General features: G+C 63.7%; 2 protein-coding genes across 2 annotated transcripts; both read right to left on the minus strand.

The window, feature by feature from the left end:
• Positions 1-142: 142 nt before the first annotated feature.
• On the minus strand, positions 143-9,898 carry CAP1 (cyclase associated actin cytoskeleton regulatory protein 1). Its single transcript, XM_072027323.1, has 13 exons — positions 9,766-9,898; positions 7,600-7,711; positions 7,322-7,422; positions 6,735-6,812; positions 5,099-5,242; positions 4,906-4,991; positions 4,267-4,372; positions 3,983-4,160; positions 3,128-3,315; positions 2,799-2,922; positions 2,614-2,696; positions 1,920-2,063; positions 143-1,553 (listed from the first exon to the last, which is right to left on the minus strand). Exons 2-13 carry the CDS (start codon positions 7,691-7,693, stop codon positions 1,470-1,472), a joined length of 1,410 nt encoding a protein of 469 aa, XP_071883424.1. The 5' UTR covers positions 7,694-7,711; positions 9,766-9,898; the 3' UTR covers positions 143-1,469.
• A 1,321-nt stretch (positions 9,899-11,219) lies between these two features.
• MFSD2A (MFSD2 lysolipid transporter A, lysophospholipid) lies at positions 11,220-19,597 on the minus strand. The gene is made up of 14 exons (XM_072027331.1): positions 19,441-19,597; positions 19,178-19,300; positions 18,663-18,787; positions 15,550-15,673; positions 15,363-15,441; positions 14,737-14,909; positions 14,564-14,654; positions 13,881-14,002; positions 13,650-13,733; positions 12,852-12,935; positions 12,562-12,674; positions 12,253-12,396; positions 11,903-12,079; positions 11,220-11,651 (listed from the first exon to the last, which is right to left on the minus strand). The coding sequence occupies exons 1-14, from the start codon at positions 19,528-19,530 to the stop codon at positions 11,594-11,596; spliced, it is 1,587 nt and encodes a 528-aa protein (XP_071883432.1). The 5' UTR covers positions 19,531-19,597; the 3' UTR covers positions 11,220-11,593.
• Positions 19,598-20,239: the final 642 nt, after the last annotated feature.

Here is a 20,239-nt window from a genome sequence, read left to right on the forward strand (position 1 = left end):
GTGACAACTGCTGCCCTGAGTCAAGGAGAGCTGAGGAAAGGCCGGGACCCCCCGGGGCAACCCAGGCAGGGCCGGGCAGCAAGGGGCATTGCATCCCCCCGAGTCATCTTCTGCCTCCAAGAAGAGCAAGCAGGAGACGCTGTAATGAGCAAGTTGGCATTAACTTTATTCTATCTTCTGTATAATCTTAAGTACATAAGAAAGGTTTTTATTTTTCACAAGCCTCAGGAGAAGACGAGTACAAGTCACAGGACAGTCTTAAAATAAAAAATTGCATATTTTTTTTTGTAAGTTTTGTCCTAGAGAAAAAGAACATTGACACTTTACCAAGGAAATGCATTTACGATATGCTTATGCCACCCGAGGCATTGGAAAAATGAAGGTCAAAGCACGTGCAGCTCCCTTTGTGGGTCAGTACAGTACTGTGGGGTGGATCCATCACTCTGCTCCAGGGCCCTGGAACAGAGGCTGCGAGCTTCCACCAACGGAAAGAGCCAAGCAAGGGGGGAGGGGAGGCTGGGGGGAGTCACGCAGTGGTGACTGATTGCAGAGGAGGAGGAGAGCGATGAACCGTGATCCAACCTGGGTGCGGGTAACACTGCACTACTGACCTGGAATGGAGGAGACCCTGCCCCCGCAGGAGGGGCCGGGATCGGAACCGTCCTGGAACGCTGAACCTGAGTCCAGCTGCTCCCAGCAGGAAGCCCTGGGGTAAAGATTCCCTTGAGGGTGGAGGGCTCATGGGAAGAGGTGAGAGCTCAGCTCCAAGCTACCAGCCAGATTGCCGGGGGGGAAAACTGCAGCGGCTCCACCGCAGCCTTCCTGTGGCACTGGTGAATAAAAAGCCTCCTGTCATGGCACCGTCAGAAACGCACTGAGCTAGTAGGAATGATGAAAGGGAAACCAAGGTAGAATGCTATGGCCCAAGTCCTCAGCCTTTGGTCCAACAAAGCCATTGCCATGTCCTGTAATGCCACTGATGAGTAGGTAGGGCTGGAAGCAGCAGCTTCCAGGAGCTTCAGACATTTGCAATGGCAACCGCGTACTTCTGGACCCCAACAGACAAGAGTATTTGTTAAAAAGGGGACAACACTCCTCTCTCACGTGAACAGTTTGCTTAAAGGCAATACAAAAATTAAAACAAAACCCGAACAACACTCTGAAAGCCAACCGCCAGTACTGGCTGTGAAGTTCACCCAAAATCTGACACGATCAATTGGTGCAGTTAGATCAGACGAGGGGAGGGGGGAAATACACCTTCCTGCTAATAGATGTGGACAATAACTGACCCGCCACCTGTACCACATCCCAGCCAGAGGTATCTCAGTGACGGCAGGTAGCTGTGTCTCTCGGGTAGAAGAGAAGCAGTTTGAGAGCAGAAAGGTACAAGAAATCTAAGAGAATCATCTGAAAGCAGATTTGTCCCACAGCAGGGCCAGGGGAGGGCGTGAGCCTTGGAGCCGTTCTGCTTAGCCAGCAATTTCCGTCACAGTGGTAACCAGCTTCTGACCGTTCCACACCGTCTTGAACTGTTCTGGGACAGGGAATTCAGTCTGGAGGGTGAAAACAGAAATCTGTGGTCACACATCTCCTTTGGGACCGAAACTAGCAGCCGGTCCCACTGTTTTAGGCACTTCTATGTCTATGCCACATCCCCTCCTGCACCAAACGCTTCCTGTTCTGCCCCCCAGGGATCTTGAGGCAGAGGAAACCCTCACCAAACAGCAGGAGTCCCAGCGTACAGACAAACAGCTTGATTTGCTATTTTAGCCTCCAATCACCATCCACAACCCCCCAAGGCTAGAACTGTACCCTCCAGACCTCACTGCAGCTGCTATTCCCCTCAGGTCTCAAAGCATCATGCCTTCCCCCTCCTCTAGCAGCCCCCCATCCCCAGCAAGTGCACAAATAACACTTACAAAGTCACCGCCCTCCGTGGGAATAAGGACGTTCATCTCCGATGACTTGGCACTGACGATTTCGCAGTCTAGGGAGTTCTTGCTCAGGTACACGTGGCAGCCGTCGGTTTTGTTGATGGAGATTGTTGGCACTTTACCCATTACCTAGCGGCGAACAAAGCAGCAGTGAGAGGAGCACCAGCAGGAAGTGGGCAGCCACATTTTTCTTTTTGCAGCGGTTTTCAAGGCAAGAGGTCTGACTCCAGTTCCCCACCAGCGTCACACTGAGCTCAAGTACCCACACTTCTGGCAGTAACCCAGGGTTATTTCTTGTTCTGGTCTTTTAAGAACAAAACCAAAGGAAAGGCTGGGCAAGCTGCCCATCCCAAATCAGATACCAAAACTGGAATCAGAACACATTCATTCTCCTGCTCGCCTCCTACTCTGGCAGCCAGATCCTGCTGCCTGCCTCACAGAGACAGATCTTTTATTTAGATCCCTGAAGCAGCTCATTGAGACAAATCTCAGCCCTTTTCCCGAGGGCTGGGCAGGCTCAGCTGCAGAGCAGGAGGACAGAAGGCATTTCATGAGCCTTCTCCACAGGTGCATATTCCTGTTCTGGAAATTCAGCTACCGAGAGCAGCAGATGCTACCAGAGCCCTGCTGTGCAGTGCAGCATCACTCCCCGGGCAGAGAGCAGGACGCAGATGCTCACCTGAACTTTAACGTCCCTGCTGTTTATGATCTCTACGATGCCCACCACATCATCGAACACCAGACCTAGCTTCTTGCAGTTATCTGCAAAGACAAGACAGAGCAGCTCACAAAAAGGTTGGGGAGATTCAGCCTTCTGCAAACAGACCAGCACGGAGCAGCAGTTTTCAGGGTTGCTCTGCTTACCAAGGGTGATGGAGTTGATCTTGCCTTTGATTTGGAGTGTACTATTCGTGCACTTGAAGACGTAAGCTACTTGCTTCAGTTCTGTATCGCTGATTACCAGGTTAGTGGCATTCTCATGGTTTTCCTGAAAAGGAGAGGAAAACGTGCTTTATTTTTAGAAGAGACCAATTCATCCATAAGCACAGCAGGGTAGTGGAGCCCTTTTAAAAGGGAATTCATTGCATGCAACAGCGGGCTGATGAATCTTACACAAAAGGTCTTCAGGAGCCCCCTTCCCTGCTGTAAGCTCCCATCCCTCCCACCCGCACATACCAATGCCTGGCACTCACCACTCTCCACTTTTTGCCCTCTAATTCTAGCAATGCAGGTTGCTTCGGAGAGGCTTTTTGGGAAGGATTAGCACTACAGGCTGGTTTGGGAGCAGTGAAAGGTTTGGGTCCGCTTCTTATGGGACCTCCTTGGTTCTTCAGTGCTGGATTCTTGTGGGTCTTCATGTCATCTGAAACATGTCTTAAGCCTGCAAAAGAAATCAAGCCTCAGCTCCAGCTCTCCACTGGTAGTGCAGTTTCCCAAACACCAGAGATCAGTAAGCAGCATGACGACATTTTTCAGATGGCAGATAAATTCTTGAGTTTGGGCCTAAGCTGAGCCCAGCCACAAGTGACAAGTGAAAGAGGAAGCCAGAAACCCTGAGGCACGTTGATGAGGACGTTGTGTGGGACCAGAAGGCCCCCTGCTGTTCCACTCTGCAGCTGGAAGAAGCCTTGAGCCAAGCAGCTCACCTTTGTGCCACATCTGTCCTGATGCCAGCCAGGCAGCACACCAAGGGGAGGTTTGTGCAGATGTGAGGTGTGAAACTGCACCTTTGGTGCTGGACACAGGACAGGTATGCAACTGGAGAGCCCCCCCCATCCCAAATAGCAATTAATCTCTTGCTCCCCTTGACAGATGAAGCTGAGAACAACTCAGCCGGGCTCCCTTTGTCCTTGTGAGTTGCCTCAGGGCCGCTCCTGGCTCCCAGCCTCCCGCTCAGAGCAGATGGCCTTTTGTTTTCAGCCTCCCTCCCAGATGCAGGTGTGTTCAGGGCCAGCAGCAAAACAGGGATCCGAAAGGCCAGCCTGGTCGGACCCTCAGCACAGCAGCGTCCTGCTGGTGGCCGCCCTGCCCTGCCCTGCGCCACTCACCAGCCGTGATGCCTTCCCCCCGGTTGATCTGGGCGAAGAGCGCCGAGCGGGAGGCAGAGTCGTCGCTGCTGGAGCCCGTGGGGGCAGGAGCAGGAGGGGGAGGAGGGCCCGGGGGGGGCGGCGCAGCCCCTGCGGGGGGAGCGGATGGCGCTTTAGCCCCTTCTGTTGCTACAGGACCCTGTAAGAGGCCAGCAAGAGGAAAGGCCGTTGCACAAGCTCCACGTCTGCTGCAATAACCACGCAACAGCCGCCCGGGGAGCCCTGCAGACGCAGGCAGCACTTACTGTTTTGCTCCAGGTCAGCCCCGTGGTGTGATACTCTTTGATGTAGGCCTGCAGCTCTGTCCAGATACTCAGGTAAGCTTTCACCCAGTCCACTTGCTTTTTATCTCTAGGATGCAAGGAGATCGTGAGGAGGCAGCAGGCACGTTTACCATCAGAACCCACGGGCTATACAGGGATCTTTACATCCCTCCCTCTCGGGCTGCAGGCAGGACCCAGCTGGACTGGCACAGATACCTCACACCTGAGCACTGAGTTCTAGGTTCAGGATTAATCTCACTCCTGCAGGCAGGAGGCCAGAGGCCTGGCTCTGCACTGTGGCGTATTTTAATTGAGGGCTCTGGTAATCCTAACGAGACTGCCCCGAGCTCACTGCCCTGGGGAGCAGCTCAGCCACCAGATGATGCTGAGGCAAGAAGAGCAGTACGGCTGCTGCTGAGATTCCAGCTGCAATGTGAACACAAGGAATCTTGGCCCTAAGGATCAGGAGAGAACCGCTGAAGGAGGCTTTATAAACACACCCTGCCCTTAAAGCAAGAGGAATGGACTGAAGCCCAAGGCAGCTGTGGTTAGGTACTGCAGTGAACCCCGTACAGCCCGTAGCTGTTTCAGTGATGTCTGTAAGAGAAAAGGAGAACTTACACATCCTTGTACTCCTTAAGGATCCGGTTGGTGTAGAACATGGCAGCATCAGTCATTTCTTTTACGTAAGGACCAGGCTTCGGAGCCTAAAGAAGAACGAAGACGTTGGCACCAAGCAGCTGAGGGGGCTGGCTCAGCAGGGAGCCACTCTTCCCACCCGCCCCAGGAGAGCAGCTCCCAGCGCAGCCCTTACCATGGCCACCCAGCCCAGTGCTGGGATGCTCTCGCTGACTGCCGACAAGTGGTTGAACAGTTTGCTACCACGGTTCTTCTCCCTGAAATTCTGCACCGCCTGGATTTGCTCCGAAATCGGCTTCAGAAGTGTCGAGAACACATTCTGCACAACAAGAGGGACAATTAAGAACATCAGTGCTGCTCTGGAGCAGTTCCATGTGTTCACGGGCGGCCCAGCCAGGCTGCTGGTCATTCAGAGGAAGACTCCAACTGGGCCACGGTGCTGCCACGGCTCCTGCCCAGGCCTGGCCCTCCCCTGAGCCCAGCATGGTCCCACGGCCCAGCCCCTCCAGGGCTGAAGTCACAGCTCCCAGCTGGGTTGGCACCATGGGAGAACGCCAAGAACTGTGACTCATGTGCAATCCAAGAAACACTGACAAAGCTCGTTAGTAACAAGGACAGAAATAGCATTTGCCTTCCTGTATTCTTTTCTTCTAAGACAGTTTGTCAAATTTTCCCTCTCCTTCCTAAGCCCTTAGAGCAGGGGGTGCTCTGCAGGCAGTTTGAGACCTGCAGCCTGCATTAGTCAGAGTCACAGGAGATTCTCCACAAACCTCTCAGGCCAGACTTCAGGATCCAAATTACTTCTCAAGTCGATCCAAGCCTTTAATATTTGAACGGTAAGAATTGTTTACATGCTGTTCACTCAGAATGATGGATGCGAGTGCTCAGAAGTCTTTTGAGGGCAAACAGCTACACGTTTCCAGAGCTGCCTTTTAGGCGACTTTTCTTTCCTTTAAGATCAGGAAGTGTCCTTGCGGTGGCAGCAGTGAGGGCCAAATTTGGGCAAAACTTGCTTTGTGAGCTTCGACTTCCTCTTTGCTATCTGTCGTGCTGCTCAGATGAAAACACAGAGAGGTCCCAGGAACCCTTGGCCAGGCTACACTTTGAGCAGCTTTAACTAGCTCCAGCCTAGCACCACTACCAAGTGATCAAGAAGCCGTGACTGAGCCAGGCAATGACTGCAAAGAAAAGCAAGGTGGGATCCTGCAGCTCATGGAGAAACAATTCCCAGCAGGGAAAAGCCAACGCAGGCAGAATCAGAGGCTTGGTCACACATCCTGCTGAGGTGGCAGCCTAGGGCAGCGTTAAATTATTTGCTGAGGACAAACGAACCCTAGAAGCCTGGCTGTCATCCAGACACTGAGAGAGACAGGAGCCTGTTCTGCTTCAGGAGCTTCACACCTCAAAGTCTGTGAGTGCCACAGAACGAGCAGCACCTCTCAGACCCCGCTGGCTCCTGGCTGCTCTGCATCCTAGGGAGCAGAGATTGCCTGGTGCCAGGTGGAACCTGAGAGGGATGGAAGCTGCGAGGTGATGTTCCCAAGCTGCTGACAAGACAGAGCCTCGTGCTTTAATGGCTGGGAAATGCCAGTTCTGCAGCTCTCAGCAGCAGCCTCTGGAATCCTGCCCAGCACTGGGCGAGCACCCACAGCAGTTCACACCTTCAGCAAGTGCCGCATGGATCCAGGCATCTCCGAGCCTCTGGTTCCTCTTTTGGAGCAACCAAAATGCCCCAGATCGCCCCCAAACCGCAGCCACCCCCCACCCTCAGGTAGGGGCACCCAAGTTTCCTGAGGTGATTTCCCACTTACCTCTGCTGGCTGCTGGTGCTGCGATGCCGTCACCAGCACAGACCTCTCGCTCATCAAGCCTGCGTGAACCATCTCAGCCTGAGAACAAAGAAACGTGACAGAGCTTCCCTCGTACCCAGCCTAACACCAGCAGTCACTCGAGCTCCTGCTGCCCCTCGCTCCTTGCCTACAGGGAAGCGGCTGTGCTGATCCCAGACCCCGGGCATGCTGGGCAGGTGAGGTTAGCAGCCAGCAGTGCAGAGCTGCCACCATTAACCCCACACACATCACGCTGCTGGGCCAGATTGTTCTTCTGGCCTCTGGATTTCTGGTAGTGAAGGCACGTGTGATGTGTCTGTCTGACAGCAGCACGTCCTGGAGGCACCTCTCGGGGAGTGCTAAGGGGAATTCAGCAGCGGTGGCTGGGCAGTGTGCAGGCTGCCTACAACACACCAAGGCCTGCAAGGAGAGGGCCAGGTGCCCAACTCCCCAACGGTTATTGGCATCCCTCAACACAGCGCTAAAAGAATGCGGGCACGGACAGCAAACCCAGCCCCGAGGGGCAAGCAGCAAGGTCAGAGTGGAGGGAGAAGAGAGCGATTCCTTACGTGCTTCTGCACATCCCCGCCAACTTCTTTGCTGATCTTCATGTACTCAGCCACCGGGCCGGCCAGAAGGGCATCGAACGCCTGCACGTACTGAGCCACACCTGCGGGGAGGGACACAGAGCACGGGCATCACCATGTGGGTACCAGCACGCCCCCCGAGGCACAGTGAGCGCAGCAGGGGAAGCGCTGCACCTGCAGGAAGTTCTCCTCTCAGGCAGCAGCCGCAGCCCCGCTGCACTCGTGTGCTCCCCCCGCGCAGCAGCCCCGCGGTGCCTTACCCTGGGGGGAGCCGTCTCCGCACATGCCGGGGCCTTGGCACACCGTCTCCAGGCGCTGCACGGCCTTCTCCAGCCGCTCCACCAGCCTCTCCATGCCTGCTCTGTCCACGACCTGCAGGCACACAACGTGTTCGCATCTTCCAGCAGCAGGAGAGCCGCGTGCCCGGTGTTTGTCAGCTGCCAGCTACCAGCCCTGCCAGCCCCAGAAGGGATCCCACCCGGCCCTGAGCCCCGGTGACGCAGCAGGGCGTTGGCAGGGCTGTTTGGCCGTGAGCAGCCATGCACGCGGCCGTTTGGTGTTGCTGCAGGCGCTGCTTAAAGGCCACATCCTCCCCGTCCCACTGCTCGTTACCCTTATAAGGCTGCGGGAGCTCTGAGCTGACACCGCGCAGGGAAACAAAGGTCTGCGCCCAGCCTCCCGCAGCTGCTTTCTGGGCAAAGCCCCGGTTGTGAGCGCCCAGCAAATCACACAGCAGCGCTCCGCTGGGAGGAGCCCGGGGCTCTGCGGGGCCGAGGTGCTTTCATTCTGCAAAGGAGCCCGCGGGGACCTCCCGGAGCCTCCCCGGGGTGTTTGTAGCTCGGCACAGAGCGCTGGCACGCACCGAGATGTGCTGCCCCTGCTCGGCCTCCCCGCCACCAGCCGGGGGATCCGAACCGAGCAGGAAAGCTGCTTTGGCACAAGGAGCTGAGAGCAGCTCTCCCTCACGAGCTGTGCCCGTGGCTCCTGCTGCTGCTTGGCTCTCCCTCCCAAGCCCCCTCAGCCCAGCCTGGTGTTAGGCACGAGCGGCACCAAAGGAGCCGTTCTCAGCCCTGCCCGCCCACGGCAGCGGCGAGGCCCCGGGGGGAAGGCTCCGGGGGGAAGGCTCCGCTTCCCTGCCCTGCACGGAACTGGGCAGCAGCAGCTTCCAGGAGCTGCGAGCTCGGAGGGGCCGGACCTCGTGGGCGGCCGCCCGTGCGATCAGCAGCAATGAAAGTCTCTTTTTTTGGCTCCGCACAGTGTAGAAACCCCGACCGCAGGATCGTCAGCGCTCTGCTGCAGCCGGGGACGCATCCGGAGCGGGGCCCACGTCCACAACGGGAGCGCAGCCAAGAGCAGGGCTCTGCCCCCCCCCACTCACTAAAGGAGGCATTTTGTCCCCAAAGAGCCGCCCGCTGGGGAAGCTCCCGCGTGCCCCCGGAGCACGGCAGGGCACAGGGAGCTCCCCGGGGCCATGGGGAAGGCCAGCGGGGCGCAGGGAGCTGCTTTCTGCTCTGCTGATCCCCGCCGGGCTCTAATCTAATCAGCCCCGGGGCTGGTCACGAGCTGCACACCGCGGGGGGGGGTTACAGGGAGCACAACGCCCAGCGTGGGGCAGCTCCCAGGGCTGGCAGAGGGGCTGCCGTGAGCCCGGGATTGCCGTGAGCGCAGCCCCGGGGCCGGCCGTGCCGCGGGATCGGTGCCTTCAGAAGAGGAAGCGACCCTGCAGCCCCCGGCTCCTTCCCCCACCCCCCCACGCGTCCTTCCTGGGCCCCCGGGGGTTCCCCTGGCGGAAGCAGCGAGCCCAGGGCTGGGTGCGAGCCTGCTGCCGCCCGGGGGATTCGTCTCTGGTTAGCGGGCAGCACCGGGACGAGGTGCCAGGAGAGTCACCGGGGAAACGGGCACCGGGGGCAGGGCAGTGCCGGCCCCGCAGCTGACACCAGCCCCGCTCCCCCCCGCCTCGCCCTCCCCGCGCTCTTTGCCCCGCTCCCAGCTGCGGACCCCGCCCGGGCGGAGCAGGAAGGGGCCGGGGCCGGGCCGGAGCCCCGCTGACGCCGCCAACCGGGGCCTGCGACCCGGGACCGGCACCGAGCGGGGAAAAAAATCACAGCACGGGCACCGGGCGGCTCCAAGGCCGGGCGGTCTGCAGGGGGGGGACCCGTTAAATGCCCCCGGTGCAGCTCCGAGGCCGAGCTGCCCCCGGGGCTGCTGCCGCCGCCCGCACCGACCCCGTCGGGCCCCGGGGCCGCCCCTCCGCTCCCCGCGGAGGCGCTGCCGGGGGCGAGGCGGGGCCCGGCCGCCGCCCCCGGGCCCAGGAGGGGCTCGGCGCCCCCCCGGTACGGCCCCGGGGATCCGCCCCGCTCCGCGCCCGCCGCCGGGGCCCGCTCGGGGCCTGCCCGGGGCTCTCCCCCCGCCCCCCCCCCGCTCACCTCCCGCCGCTGCCGCTCCGCCGCCGCCGCCGCCCAGCGCCCCCCTCGCCCGCCGCTTCCGGCCCCCGCCCCGCGCGCCGGAAGTGCGCACGGCCCGGCGCGGCGCGAGCGGAGGGGCGGGGCCCCGGCGGTCCGCGCCTCGCCATTGGCGGGTGGGGGAGAGGGGCGGGGCCGGGGGCGGGGCCTCGGTTTGGGGGCGGGGCCTCGCGGTGGCGGCAGGGCCGGGCCCGGCCCGCGGGGGGCGCTCGCGGCCGCCTCCCCCCAGCCCAGCCCCGGCCCCGGGGGCGCTGCCCGGGGGTGCCCGCGGTGCTCACGGCCAGGCGGGGGCTTGGCCTCGGGGCTGGGGAGCTGCCAGGGCTCGGTGCTGGCACCTCCCGGGGCCGTTTTGTTCCTCCCCATCCATTTTCTTACAAGCCCCGGGAGGAGGAGGCTCAGCCAGGAATGTCCGGGCCCGGGTTCAAGCTCGGGATGCTTTCGGTCCTTTCAGCTGGCTGCAAAAATATTTTAAAAAAAAATCCCGAGCAGAAACTCCTCGAGAATCCCACAGAGACAGAACATAGGAGGCAAAGAACGGCACGTCCCTGCTTTCTGTCAGAACACTCGGAATGAGCAAAGCAGCGGCGATTTTTCAAACCCCCGGGGACGGTGGCACCGCGCAGCCCCCGGCAGCAGCCGTGCCAAGGGGCAGCTCGGCTCCGCGCACACCCGACCCGGGCCCTGGAGCCTCCCCTGGTTCCCTGGGACCTGTCCCCTCCAGCTCCTTCCCCTGGCCCAGGCCCCCTTTCAGCACTCCCAGCCCTGTCGCCCTTTCCCTCTTTCACAGCCCCGGCTCCATCCCGGTACCCACAAGTGGAAGGAATCCCGAGCCCCGAGCCCCAGGGCCCTGTGGAGGGACTTGGGCGCTGACCCCACTCGTTCCCCGTTGGTGACATGTCTCAAGGCAACAGCCCCAGCACCCAGCTCCCAGCTGTCCTCACCCAGCCCTGCTGGGCCCTTCCCTGCCCCTGCTGAGGGGACGGCGGGGCTGGGATTTCTGCTTGGAGAGGGGAATGTGAGAGCAAGGTATAAATACCCACAGCGATCAGTGCCGGGGAGGAAGTGTTGGGTGTCACCCGCAGGCCCTGCTCCCTGCTCCCCAGCTGCTTCCAGCCCCAGGTCCCCGATCCCGCAGCCAGCACTTTGATACCATCCCTCCCTCCGCCCCCCTTCCCTCCTGAAAGAGGGAAAATAATAGGGCCTTTGTTGGGCTGCTCGGCCAGGCACCACGCAAGGAGCTGCAGGGGGGCAAGGGGCTGCCGGGCACAGCCACCGACCCCAATCCCTGCACCGGGACCCGGCTGGGGCTGACACCCCCAGAACAGGAGCCAGACCCCTCCCCACAGCCTGCAGCCTCCCCCCCCGTTTGTGTGAACCCATATTAACAGCCCCTGGAGTTCAGATTCTGCACAGACACGTACAAATAGAAACCAGTTTAATATTTACATCATTAAGTTAATTCAGCTCCATAAAAAAAACAGTTTTCTAAATTAGTGTCGTATGTACAGACAGCAGAGGTGAGCCCACGTCCTCGGCGCGGTCACACCGACAGTGTAATGTACACCAACCATCCCCCGGCCGCGGCCTCACGCCGCCCCGTGCCCCCCGGGACCGGGGCCGTCCCTTGGGACCAGCACCGTCTGTGGGACCAGCACCGTCCATAGGGCAGGGGAGCCCCCCGGGGTCTCTGTGTAATGTACACTACCGGCTCTCTGCAGGCCCAGGCCCAGACGGGCGCAGAGCTGGCGGGGCCGCGGGTGCCCCGCGTGGCTCTGGTGTCACCACGGTGCCGTCACACGACGCTGGGTAGCTCTGTGTTGTCCGACTCGGAGCTGCTGTTGCTCTCCTCCCTGTGGGGAGAAATCATGGGGATGGGGGCGTGAAGCAAGGCCTGGCGCTGCCTCACGGCCCCGTGCAGCCCTTCACAAGCGGGGCGGGCGCCGCACTGGTCCGAGCCCTTCACGCCACCTCTCTGCAGGCCAGGATTGGGAGAGGCAGCGCCGCTCACCCCACCGCCCACGGCTCCCGCAGCATTCCCGACCGGTCCGGGCCTGAACCTGCCCCCGCACACCCCACACCGGGTCCCGGAGCCGCCGCTCACCTCAGGTCCTGCAGGGCTTTCTTGTTCTCCATCCGCTTCTCCTCGTTGATGGGGTACAGGCTGAAGAGGAGCAGGCCCAGCAGGATCAGGCCCACGGGCGCGGCCGACACCAGCATCTTCAGCGTGATGTTGACCTCGTTGGGCTGGGAGCAGCCCCGGGTCTGGTACCCTGCGAAGCTGTGCACAAAGGGGTCTTCAGGAAGAAGGCTTGCAGGAGGCAGCCTGATCCCTGCGGGGAGCTCCGTGGGATTTACACAACCCCGACACACACACACACCCCCTTTGGGGAGCAGGGACCCCTGGGTGGGGGCACGAGACCGACCTCCCTGCCCCTCGGCACAAGAACTCACTCGAGGCTGAGCGTGGAGATGCCCAGGGAGACCCCCGAGGTGAACTTGGTGAAGAAGACGTAGAAGGAGAAGAAGATGGCTTCGTGGCCGCGGGACTCGGGGTGCTGCAGCTTGAAGTCATCTACGACATCTGGGAGCATGGACCTGCGCAGGGCAGGGTGCTGAGCACAGCGCTCTGCCCGTCCCTGCCAGGAGCATCCCCCTCCAAGACCCCCCCCTCTGGGGCTGAAACCGTCCCCAAATCCCCCCGAGGACCGGGGAGCGCCTGCCCCGCTCCTGGCACAGAGCGGCACCGGGACCCACACTCACCAGGGCAGGAGGAAGGTGGCTGCCACGCTGATCCCAGCCGCCACGGCCACGATGTAGGTGACGACGAGGTTACGGGGCAGGGTAACCACCAGGATGAGGAAGGGGATGGCAGGCTGCGGGGGGGGGACAGATCCCAGGTCAGCCTCCATGGCACCCGGCCCAGGCACGGCCAAGGAGCAGCGGTGCTGCCGGAGCCTGCAGCCACCTCCACCGGCCTCAGCCCCGTCCGTGACAGCACGGGACAAGGGGCAGGCACTGGGCCGCAGCCGTGCTGGAGGGCGCCCACTCACCGCGATGCCCGCGTAGACAGCAGTCTTCTTCCCGTAGCGGGTGAGGAACCACTGCCAGAAGGGGATGGTCAAGGTGGCCGAGAGCTACAGAAGAGGGGCCGGGGGGTCACCCACTCGCCTGGGTCCCCCCAGGGGCACAGCTCCCGGGCCCACCCCCACCCAGCACCCCGGGTTCCAGGTGCTGGCATGTGGCTGCACCGCCTGCTCCGTGCTCACCCCATCCCTCACCCCATCCCTCGCCTGCCCCATGCAGGGTCAGGAGAGCCGGGGATTGGCATGGGCACGAGGCCAGCACCAGCCCGCAGGGACGGGCGAGGGCTCGGCTGATCCCGGGCGTGGGAAGGGGCCCGACCTGGCCACCGCCGCGCACACGGCGTGGCCAGGAGCCAGGTCCCGCAGGGCTCTGGCACCTCGCACCTCCCCACCCCACGGGGCCGGGAGGGTGGAAAGGGCTCCGGGGAGCTGCTGTGCCCTGTCCTGGCACCAGCACCGAGCTCCTGTTCTCAGGCGGGGGGGGAGGGAGATAAGTGGCCAGATTCAGACAAAAGGCCCCCACGGCTCCTGTTCTCCCCATCTCTGGCCGCCTTTATGCGGGAACAAAGGCGATGCTGTTCCTGCCAGCCAGCACGGCCTTCGCAGGACACTCGGCGGCTCCTTCTCCCTCCCCTGCTCCCGGGGGACCTTCGGTCGCTGTCCCCGCAGCCCCCGGCCTCCCTCCCCGTGCCAGCCCCCGGGGAGATGCTGGATGCCACCACGGACACAGCCCCAGCCAGGGGGCTCCGGGGGGAGCGTACGCACCATGATGACCAGGAGAATGTTCTGGAACTCGTTGCGGAAGCCCAGGGTGTAGGTGCAGAAGAGGGCGAAGTTGCCCTCCAGCAGCTGCAAAGGAGGCACAGAGCGGTCAGGGGGAGACCCCCGGCCCCGAGCAGAGCCCAGCGGCTGCTCCCCCCCCACATCCCCGGCCCACCGGGCTCCCACCAGCCTCCCACTGGGCTCCCCCTGCCCCCTGAGCCCCGCGGCGCTCACCATGAAGGCCAGCGAGGTGAAGAGGAAGCCGGTGATGAGCTTGATGTAGGCGCCATGGTTCATCACCAGCTTCAGCCCCCGGAAGAAGGAGACGGGCTCGTCCGACTGCAGCTCGGAGGACTCTGGGGAGCGGAGCGAGCCCAGCGTTAGACCCACGGGCACGGCACCCTGGGGTGCAGCACCCCGAGCTCGCAGAGCACCCCACGTGGCTGAGTTCCCTGCAACGTGGGAAGGGACCCCCCGCCCTCACACAGGGTCCCTCGGCCCCAGGGGGCGTGGGGTGGCCGGGCTGATTTGCCCAGGACAAGCAGCAGGCGCAGAGCAGAGGCATCAGGAACAAAGTTCTGGACTTTGGACCCCACCTCACTCGGGGATGCCCCAGCTGGCACCAGCGACCTTGGCCAGCTGAAGCTGTGCGAGATAAGCTTTATCTGCCAGCACACAGAGCTAAGTCCTCGGGGCCATGCTGCAACATGCCGGGGATGCTCTGTGCTCCTGCCCGCAGCGCTGCCACTCTGCAGAGCCTCCCCAGGTCTCCTGGCAGACCCCAGCGCTGCCTGTCCCCCCCCCCCTGGGGCCGAGGGACCCTGAATGAGAGGCTCCAGGCTTTGCCTCTCCTGCCGGGTTGGTGCAGACGCCCTCCTCCAGGAGCCCCGTGCCTCCCCGCACCCCTGTAGCCTCACCTCTCTTCTCCCGCACGCCCACCGACAGGATGACGGCGCAGAGGATGTAGAGCCCCCCGATGACCCCCGCGGCGACCATGTAGGCGTTCCTCTGTGCAAGAAGGGGAGCGGTGAGGGGGGGCTCGTGCCGGCAGCCGGCACTGCCCGGGAGCAGGGCAGGGCCCTGGGCTCACCATGTCCGTCAGCGAGCCGCTGTAGTGCGTCATGTTCACGTCCCCCATGGAGGCCGAGGCGTTGCTCTCACTGACGAAGAGGGGGCTCTGGATGCAGGGGGTGACCACCTTGCCCACGATCTGGCCCTGGATGGCGGTGCCCACCACGGTGCCCAGCACCTCCACCGTCATGCCTGGGGAGAGGCAGCGGGACTGAGCGCAGGGCTCCCAGTCCCCCCCAGCTGCCCCCTCCCCAATTTGCTGCCCCGTGCCAGCGGGGCCGAGCCAGCACAGCGCTCCTGCAGCCCCATCCGAACCCGAGGGAAAGGCCCCGCGTGTGCAGGGCGGGAGAGCAGCTGCTGGGAAACTGAGGCAGGGAGGTGAAGCAGGGCCCGGCTCTGCCACGGGGCAGAGCAGCAGGAAAATCTCAGGGGCTCGGGGCTGCCGCCCCCTGCTCCGGGCACTTGGCTGCGAGCAGGAGGAGCTGGGACAGGGGAGCGGGGAGGGCTGGAGCAGCCCTGGGTGATGCTGGTCCCCCCCAGAGCTCGGGGTGGGGGTGCGATAGGGGACCCCTGCCAGCTCCTGGCCGAGGGCAGCCCCCAGCAGCTGCCCCCCGGGCAGGTTGGGGAGGGGAAGGAAATGCTTACGGTAAGCGGTGGCCGAGTCCCTCTCGCTCTGCTCCCTGCTGATGAACATGGTGAGCGCCGAGTAGGGCACGTGGAAGCACTGCGGCGGCACGGGGACAGCTCAGGGCAGGAGCGGGGGGCACCGCGGGGCTCAGGGGGTGTCCTCCGTGTGCCCCGTCCGCTCCAGCAGGCGCAGAGCCCGACTCACCGTCACGAGGGTCTGGAAGAGGCAGTAGAAGACGAGGTACCACAGCACCTGGCCCCTGGAGATGTCCGGCACGAACCAGATGAGGAAGTAGGAGATGACAGCGAACGGCGTGGAGAAGATGATCCTTGGGGAGGACACAGCGTCAGCCGCACCAGCGCACGGCAAACCCATCAGCCCAGCCCCCCCCACCACTGCACCAACAGTGGGGGCTCGGGCACCTGATTTTGGGGGTCCTCGAGCTGCCCCGGGCAGCCCCCCTCGCTCTAACCCGCAGTAGGAGGCGGGTGCCAGGGGGTGACGCAGCCCGGCTGCGGGCAGCACCCCAGGTCCCAGGGGCTGGGAGGGGAAGGGGCTGACTCAGACTTCCAGGGAAGAGCAGCCTCTGCCGGGGCAGCCTCCCCCCCGCAGCCGAGGGGATCAGCGTGCTCCTGCCCTCAGCTTCCAGCCCGGCCCCGGCCCTTCCCGCAGGCAGCGGGACGGAATCGCCTCCTGCTGCCCGCAGGGCTGGGGACCCTGAGCCCGCATCCCCCCCGTCACCCCATTGCCCTGGACGGGGCGAGCAGCGAGCTGCCTCCTCCCTCCTTGCAAAGTGCAGCTGGGGCTCGCGGGGGATTGCTCAAGCACCGAGCTTTTGGCAGCCCTGGCGGGGCAGCCAGCGGGGGGGGTGGCAGCGAGAAGCCGCCCGGAGCATCCCACAGCCCCCGTCCTGCTGCAGCCCAGATGGGGAAGGCTCAGGGAAAGCTCCCGGGTCCCCCGGCGCTGGGGTGGGAGGAATCCCTCCTCCTCCTCCTGAGGAACTGATCCAAGCCTTGAGGCCGCGTCCAGATCGGTTTAGGAGGCCGGTTTTGCTCGCGGATTTGCCAGCACCCTGTGCCCCACAAACTGCTGAAGGGAGGCTGTGTCCAAGCATTAAGCCAGCAGATGCGGGACAGGGCTGCGCGAGGTCAGGGCTCTCCCTCGTACAGGCAGATCTTTCCACCCCGCTGACGTACGGGACGCAAAGTTTAAATTTAAAGCTGGAGGGGGTGTGGGGGGGTGGTGCGAAACCAAATCTCCATGGATGGAGAGCAGGCACAGGACCTGACAGGACCCAACACATGCACATTTTTTTACGTGCACGTCACCCTTGGGGGGAGGACAGGGGCGAAGCAGCCCCAGCCACACCTCTCCCGCGCTCGCAGCCATGGGGAGGGTCTCGGTGAGTCACCCCACACGTGGGAACCACGTCACGGCTGCCACGCTGCTGGCGGGCGCACGGCCCTGAGCCCCCACGGGACCTCCTGGTGGGCCCCCAGCGCTGGGACCAGGGCACTGAGCCACGGCTGAGCCCCGGAGGGCGCGGGGGCGAGTGACTGCGAGTTACCCCTGGCCGGGCTGGGTGGCTCGGAGGAGGCAGCCCCGGCGCGTTCGCCCGCTCATTGGCCGCGTGTGATGGCGTGTTCCTTTGTGGTGCTCGCACGCCGCCCCTTTGCCGCCCCTTTCTTGGCGCTTAACCGCTTAACCGTTTGTAAACGAGGAGGGGGGAGCTGGCAGGGGGTCAAAGCTGACGGGAAAACTCTGAGGTCACCTCCACGTCAAGGGAAAGTTTGGTCACCAGGAAGCCGGGGAGGGGGTCGGGGAGCAGGAAAAGGCACCGGGAATGGGGCAGGGGAGAGCAAAGCCAGGAGATGAGCTTCCGGCAGGAAACACGATGAGAAAACTTCTGAAGAAAGCTGCAGGGCTGGGAGGCGATTGAGGCTCGCTCTCCATCTTGAGCAGCCCCGTGCCTTGAGCCAGAGCCACTGGGACCTGGCCGGGCTCAGCCTCACCGGGCAGCCCAGCAGGACACCGGGCAGCAAACCCACACCGGGTCACACCGAGGGTTCGGGGACAGGCAGCAGCCTCTGAGGCCGTCCCACAGCCACGTCCCACAGCACCACGCTCCTGGCTTCACACACAGGGAAACTGAGGCAGGGCTGCGGCCAGGGCGGCCCCGTCCCCACACGGCTGGGGGACCCCAAACCCACCCGGCTGGGGGCAGCTCAGCCCCATCCAGGTCGGCCTCAGCCCCGACCACCACCTGCACGCTCCTCGCCCGGCTCCGCCGAGGGGCCCGGCGCTCAGCGAAGGCTCTGGCTAATTTTAACGAGGCGAGAGCCATTTGGAGGAATGCGGCGGCTCCGTCCCCACCCCCTCCTTGAGATTAGGGAGCGCGGAGCCGCGGCCGAGCGCGGCTATCCTGCACGCCCAGCCCCGCGCTAATCTCCGGCCCCAGACCCGTGCGGCTGGGGGGAAGCTATTTCGGGCCACGCGCCCAGCCTGCCTCCAACAACAGCCGGCACCGCTGCCCGGAGCTATTCCTGGGAGCCCTGGAAGCAGAGGGTATAATCTGCGGGGGAAAGGGCTCCAATTGCACCCCCCGTGCCCAGCCCCTTCGCTGCGCTGGATCTCGGCGATCCCGCGGGCGTTATTTCGGCCCGGGACGCGCCACCAGGTCCGCACTCGGGCAGTAGTGCCCTGCAGCCCTTCTCCTGCTCCTGGGACCGCAACGCTCGCTGTCCCGCACAGGGCAGGTGTTTGGGGACGTCCTGCCTCGTCCCTTTGGGGCTTTGTGAACACCCCCAGCCGCCCCGACCCCCCCTTAGCCCCCTGTTAGCTCCCAGTGGTGGTGTGAGCACCCACGTGCAGACACCGGGGCCGGACCGCTGCTGTTCCTGCTGGAGCCGCGTCCTCGTGACCATCAGCTGGTGCCCCAGCACCCCACGTCGGCACACACACCCCTGTCCCTCCTCCCCACGGCCACGATGCCACCTGCTCTGCTGGCAACGTGTCCCTGCCACCGGGCACGGGTCGGTGGCTGCCACACGAGCCAAGCCCAGGGCCCGAGCACAGCACCGGGGCAGCTCCAGGGGGCTGGAGCAGCTCCAGGAGTAGTGGAACAGAGGAAAACCCCGTGCAGCTCATATGGGGCCGGGGGGGATAACAGGGCACAGCAACCCCCCGCTGCTGGCAGCCCCTCGGGCTCTGTGGGGCACTCAGCACCCCACCGGGGTGAGGGGGCTGCGGGCAGGGGCTGCCCCACACGGACCTGGCGGCGCTGGGCAGGGGCAGCGGGCGCTGCAGGGGGCTCTTACCAGGGCATGAGGCGGCCGAAGCGGGTCCATGGGGTTTTGCTGATGAAGAAGCCCACCAAGGGGTCCGTGATGGCGTCCCAGGCTCGCCCCACGAACAGGATGATGGAGGCATAGAAGGGGTCCAGCTGCAGGGACGAGTTCCTGCGTGAGGGCAGAGCCCCCGGGCTGCCCCCACCGAGCTCCGAGACCCCCCCGGCCGCCCCCCTGTGGGACCCGGTGGCCGTTGGGGAGCAGGGTCACATCCCGGGGCCTCCGTCCCTCCCCCCGTGGGGCCGGGGGCACCAGCGTGGGCCCTCCCCGCTCCCACAGCCCCGTGGTGGGTCCCAGCAGCTGGTACTGGGGCTCCCAGGCCCCCCCCCCCCGGTCCCGCAGCTCCCCGGGGGCCGTGTCCCGGGCCCAGCCCAGGGAAACTGAGGCACGGGGCGGCCGCGGGCGGGACCGGGACCGGACCGGGACCGGGACCAGGACCGGGACCGCTCGCCCCCAGCCCCCCGCAGCCCCCAGCCCCCCCGTACCTGCGCCACGTCCAGGAGGTAGATCTGCAGGAAGAAGCCGAGCGCGCAGCCCGTGGTCTGGTACGGGGCCCCCCCGACGGCGTAGCACAGCTTGCTGCACACCGACAGCCGCTCCCGGCACTCCTGCAACGCGGCGGGGTCAGCGGCACCGGCACCGGGACCGGGACCGGACGGGACGGGGAGGGAAAGGACCGGGAAGGAAGGGACGGGGACGGGGAAGGGAGGAAGGGACGGGGAGGGGACGGGGACGGGACGGGGCTCACCCTGCGGCGGGGCTGGCGGCGGGCGGGCGCCAGGAGCCCCGCGGCGGCCACCGCGACCCCGGCCCGCTCCGCGCCGCCGCCCCCGGCCATGCCGAGAGCGATGAATGGAGCTCGGCCGCCCCGCCCGGCCGGCTTCTAGAGGACCGCCCCGCCCCGGCCCTGCCTCCTCCTCCTCCTCCTCCTCCAGCCCCCAGTCCCCTCCTGCTGCCCCCCCCCCGCTCAGCCCCTGTGCCCCCCTTTGTCCCCGTCCCTTGCAGGGGTTGCCCCTCAGAAGCCCCCTCCAGCTCGAATTGCCCCGAATTCGGCGTTTTGTAAGGAAACGGCGGAAACAAGAGGGGAAATGGTGCTGTGGGGGCGCTTCAGAAGCAGCAGGACGAAGCCCCCGCGCAGACACAGGCACTCACTTAAATAAGGTGCCCTCCTCCCAAACCAGTGAGTGTGATCCGGGACCCCGATTTTGCCATGAAGCCCCCAGTTAGTTCATTCTCTTAAAAACCCAGTTCCTGGAGTGGCCTGGCTGTGAGGAACTTGGCTTTGTGGTTTGTTTGTTTAAAACACTTTCAGACATTGAGAGCTCCAGAAGCAGCCTTGGCACTGGGAGTCACAGAGGTGCCAGCAGCAGGGACCAGGAGCCCCGGGGGGCTGCGGCGTCCCACGAGGGGAAGGCCGAGGGCAGGGGCTCAGACGTGGCCTCTGGTGGCCCCTTCCAAAAAACCAAAGTGCCGGCGCCGTGTCACCTCTGTGGCAGCTGCCAGCCCTGCTCTGCTCAGGCCATCCGGGTCCAAAGATCGCGCTGAGC

The sequence above is a fragment of the Anas platyrhynchos genome, chromosome 24, assembly GCF_047663525.1.
Source record: "Anas platyrhynchos isolate ZD024472 breed Pekin duck chromosome 24, IASCAAS_PekinDuck_T2T, whole genome shotgun sequence".
Taxonomy (NCBI): domain Eukaryota; kingdom Metazoa; phylum Chordata; class Aves; order Anseriformes; family Anatidae; genus Anas; species Anas platyrhynchos.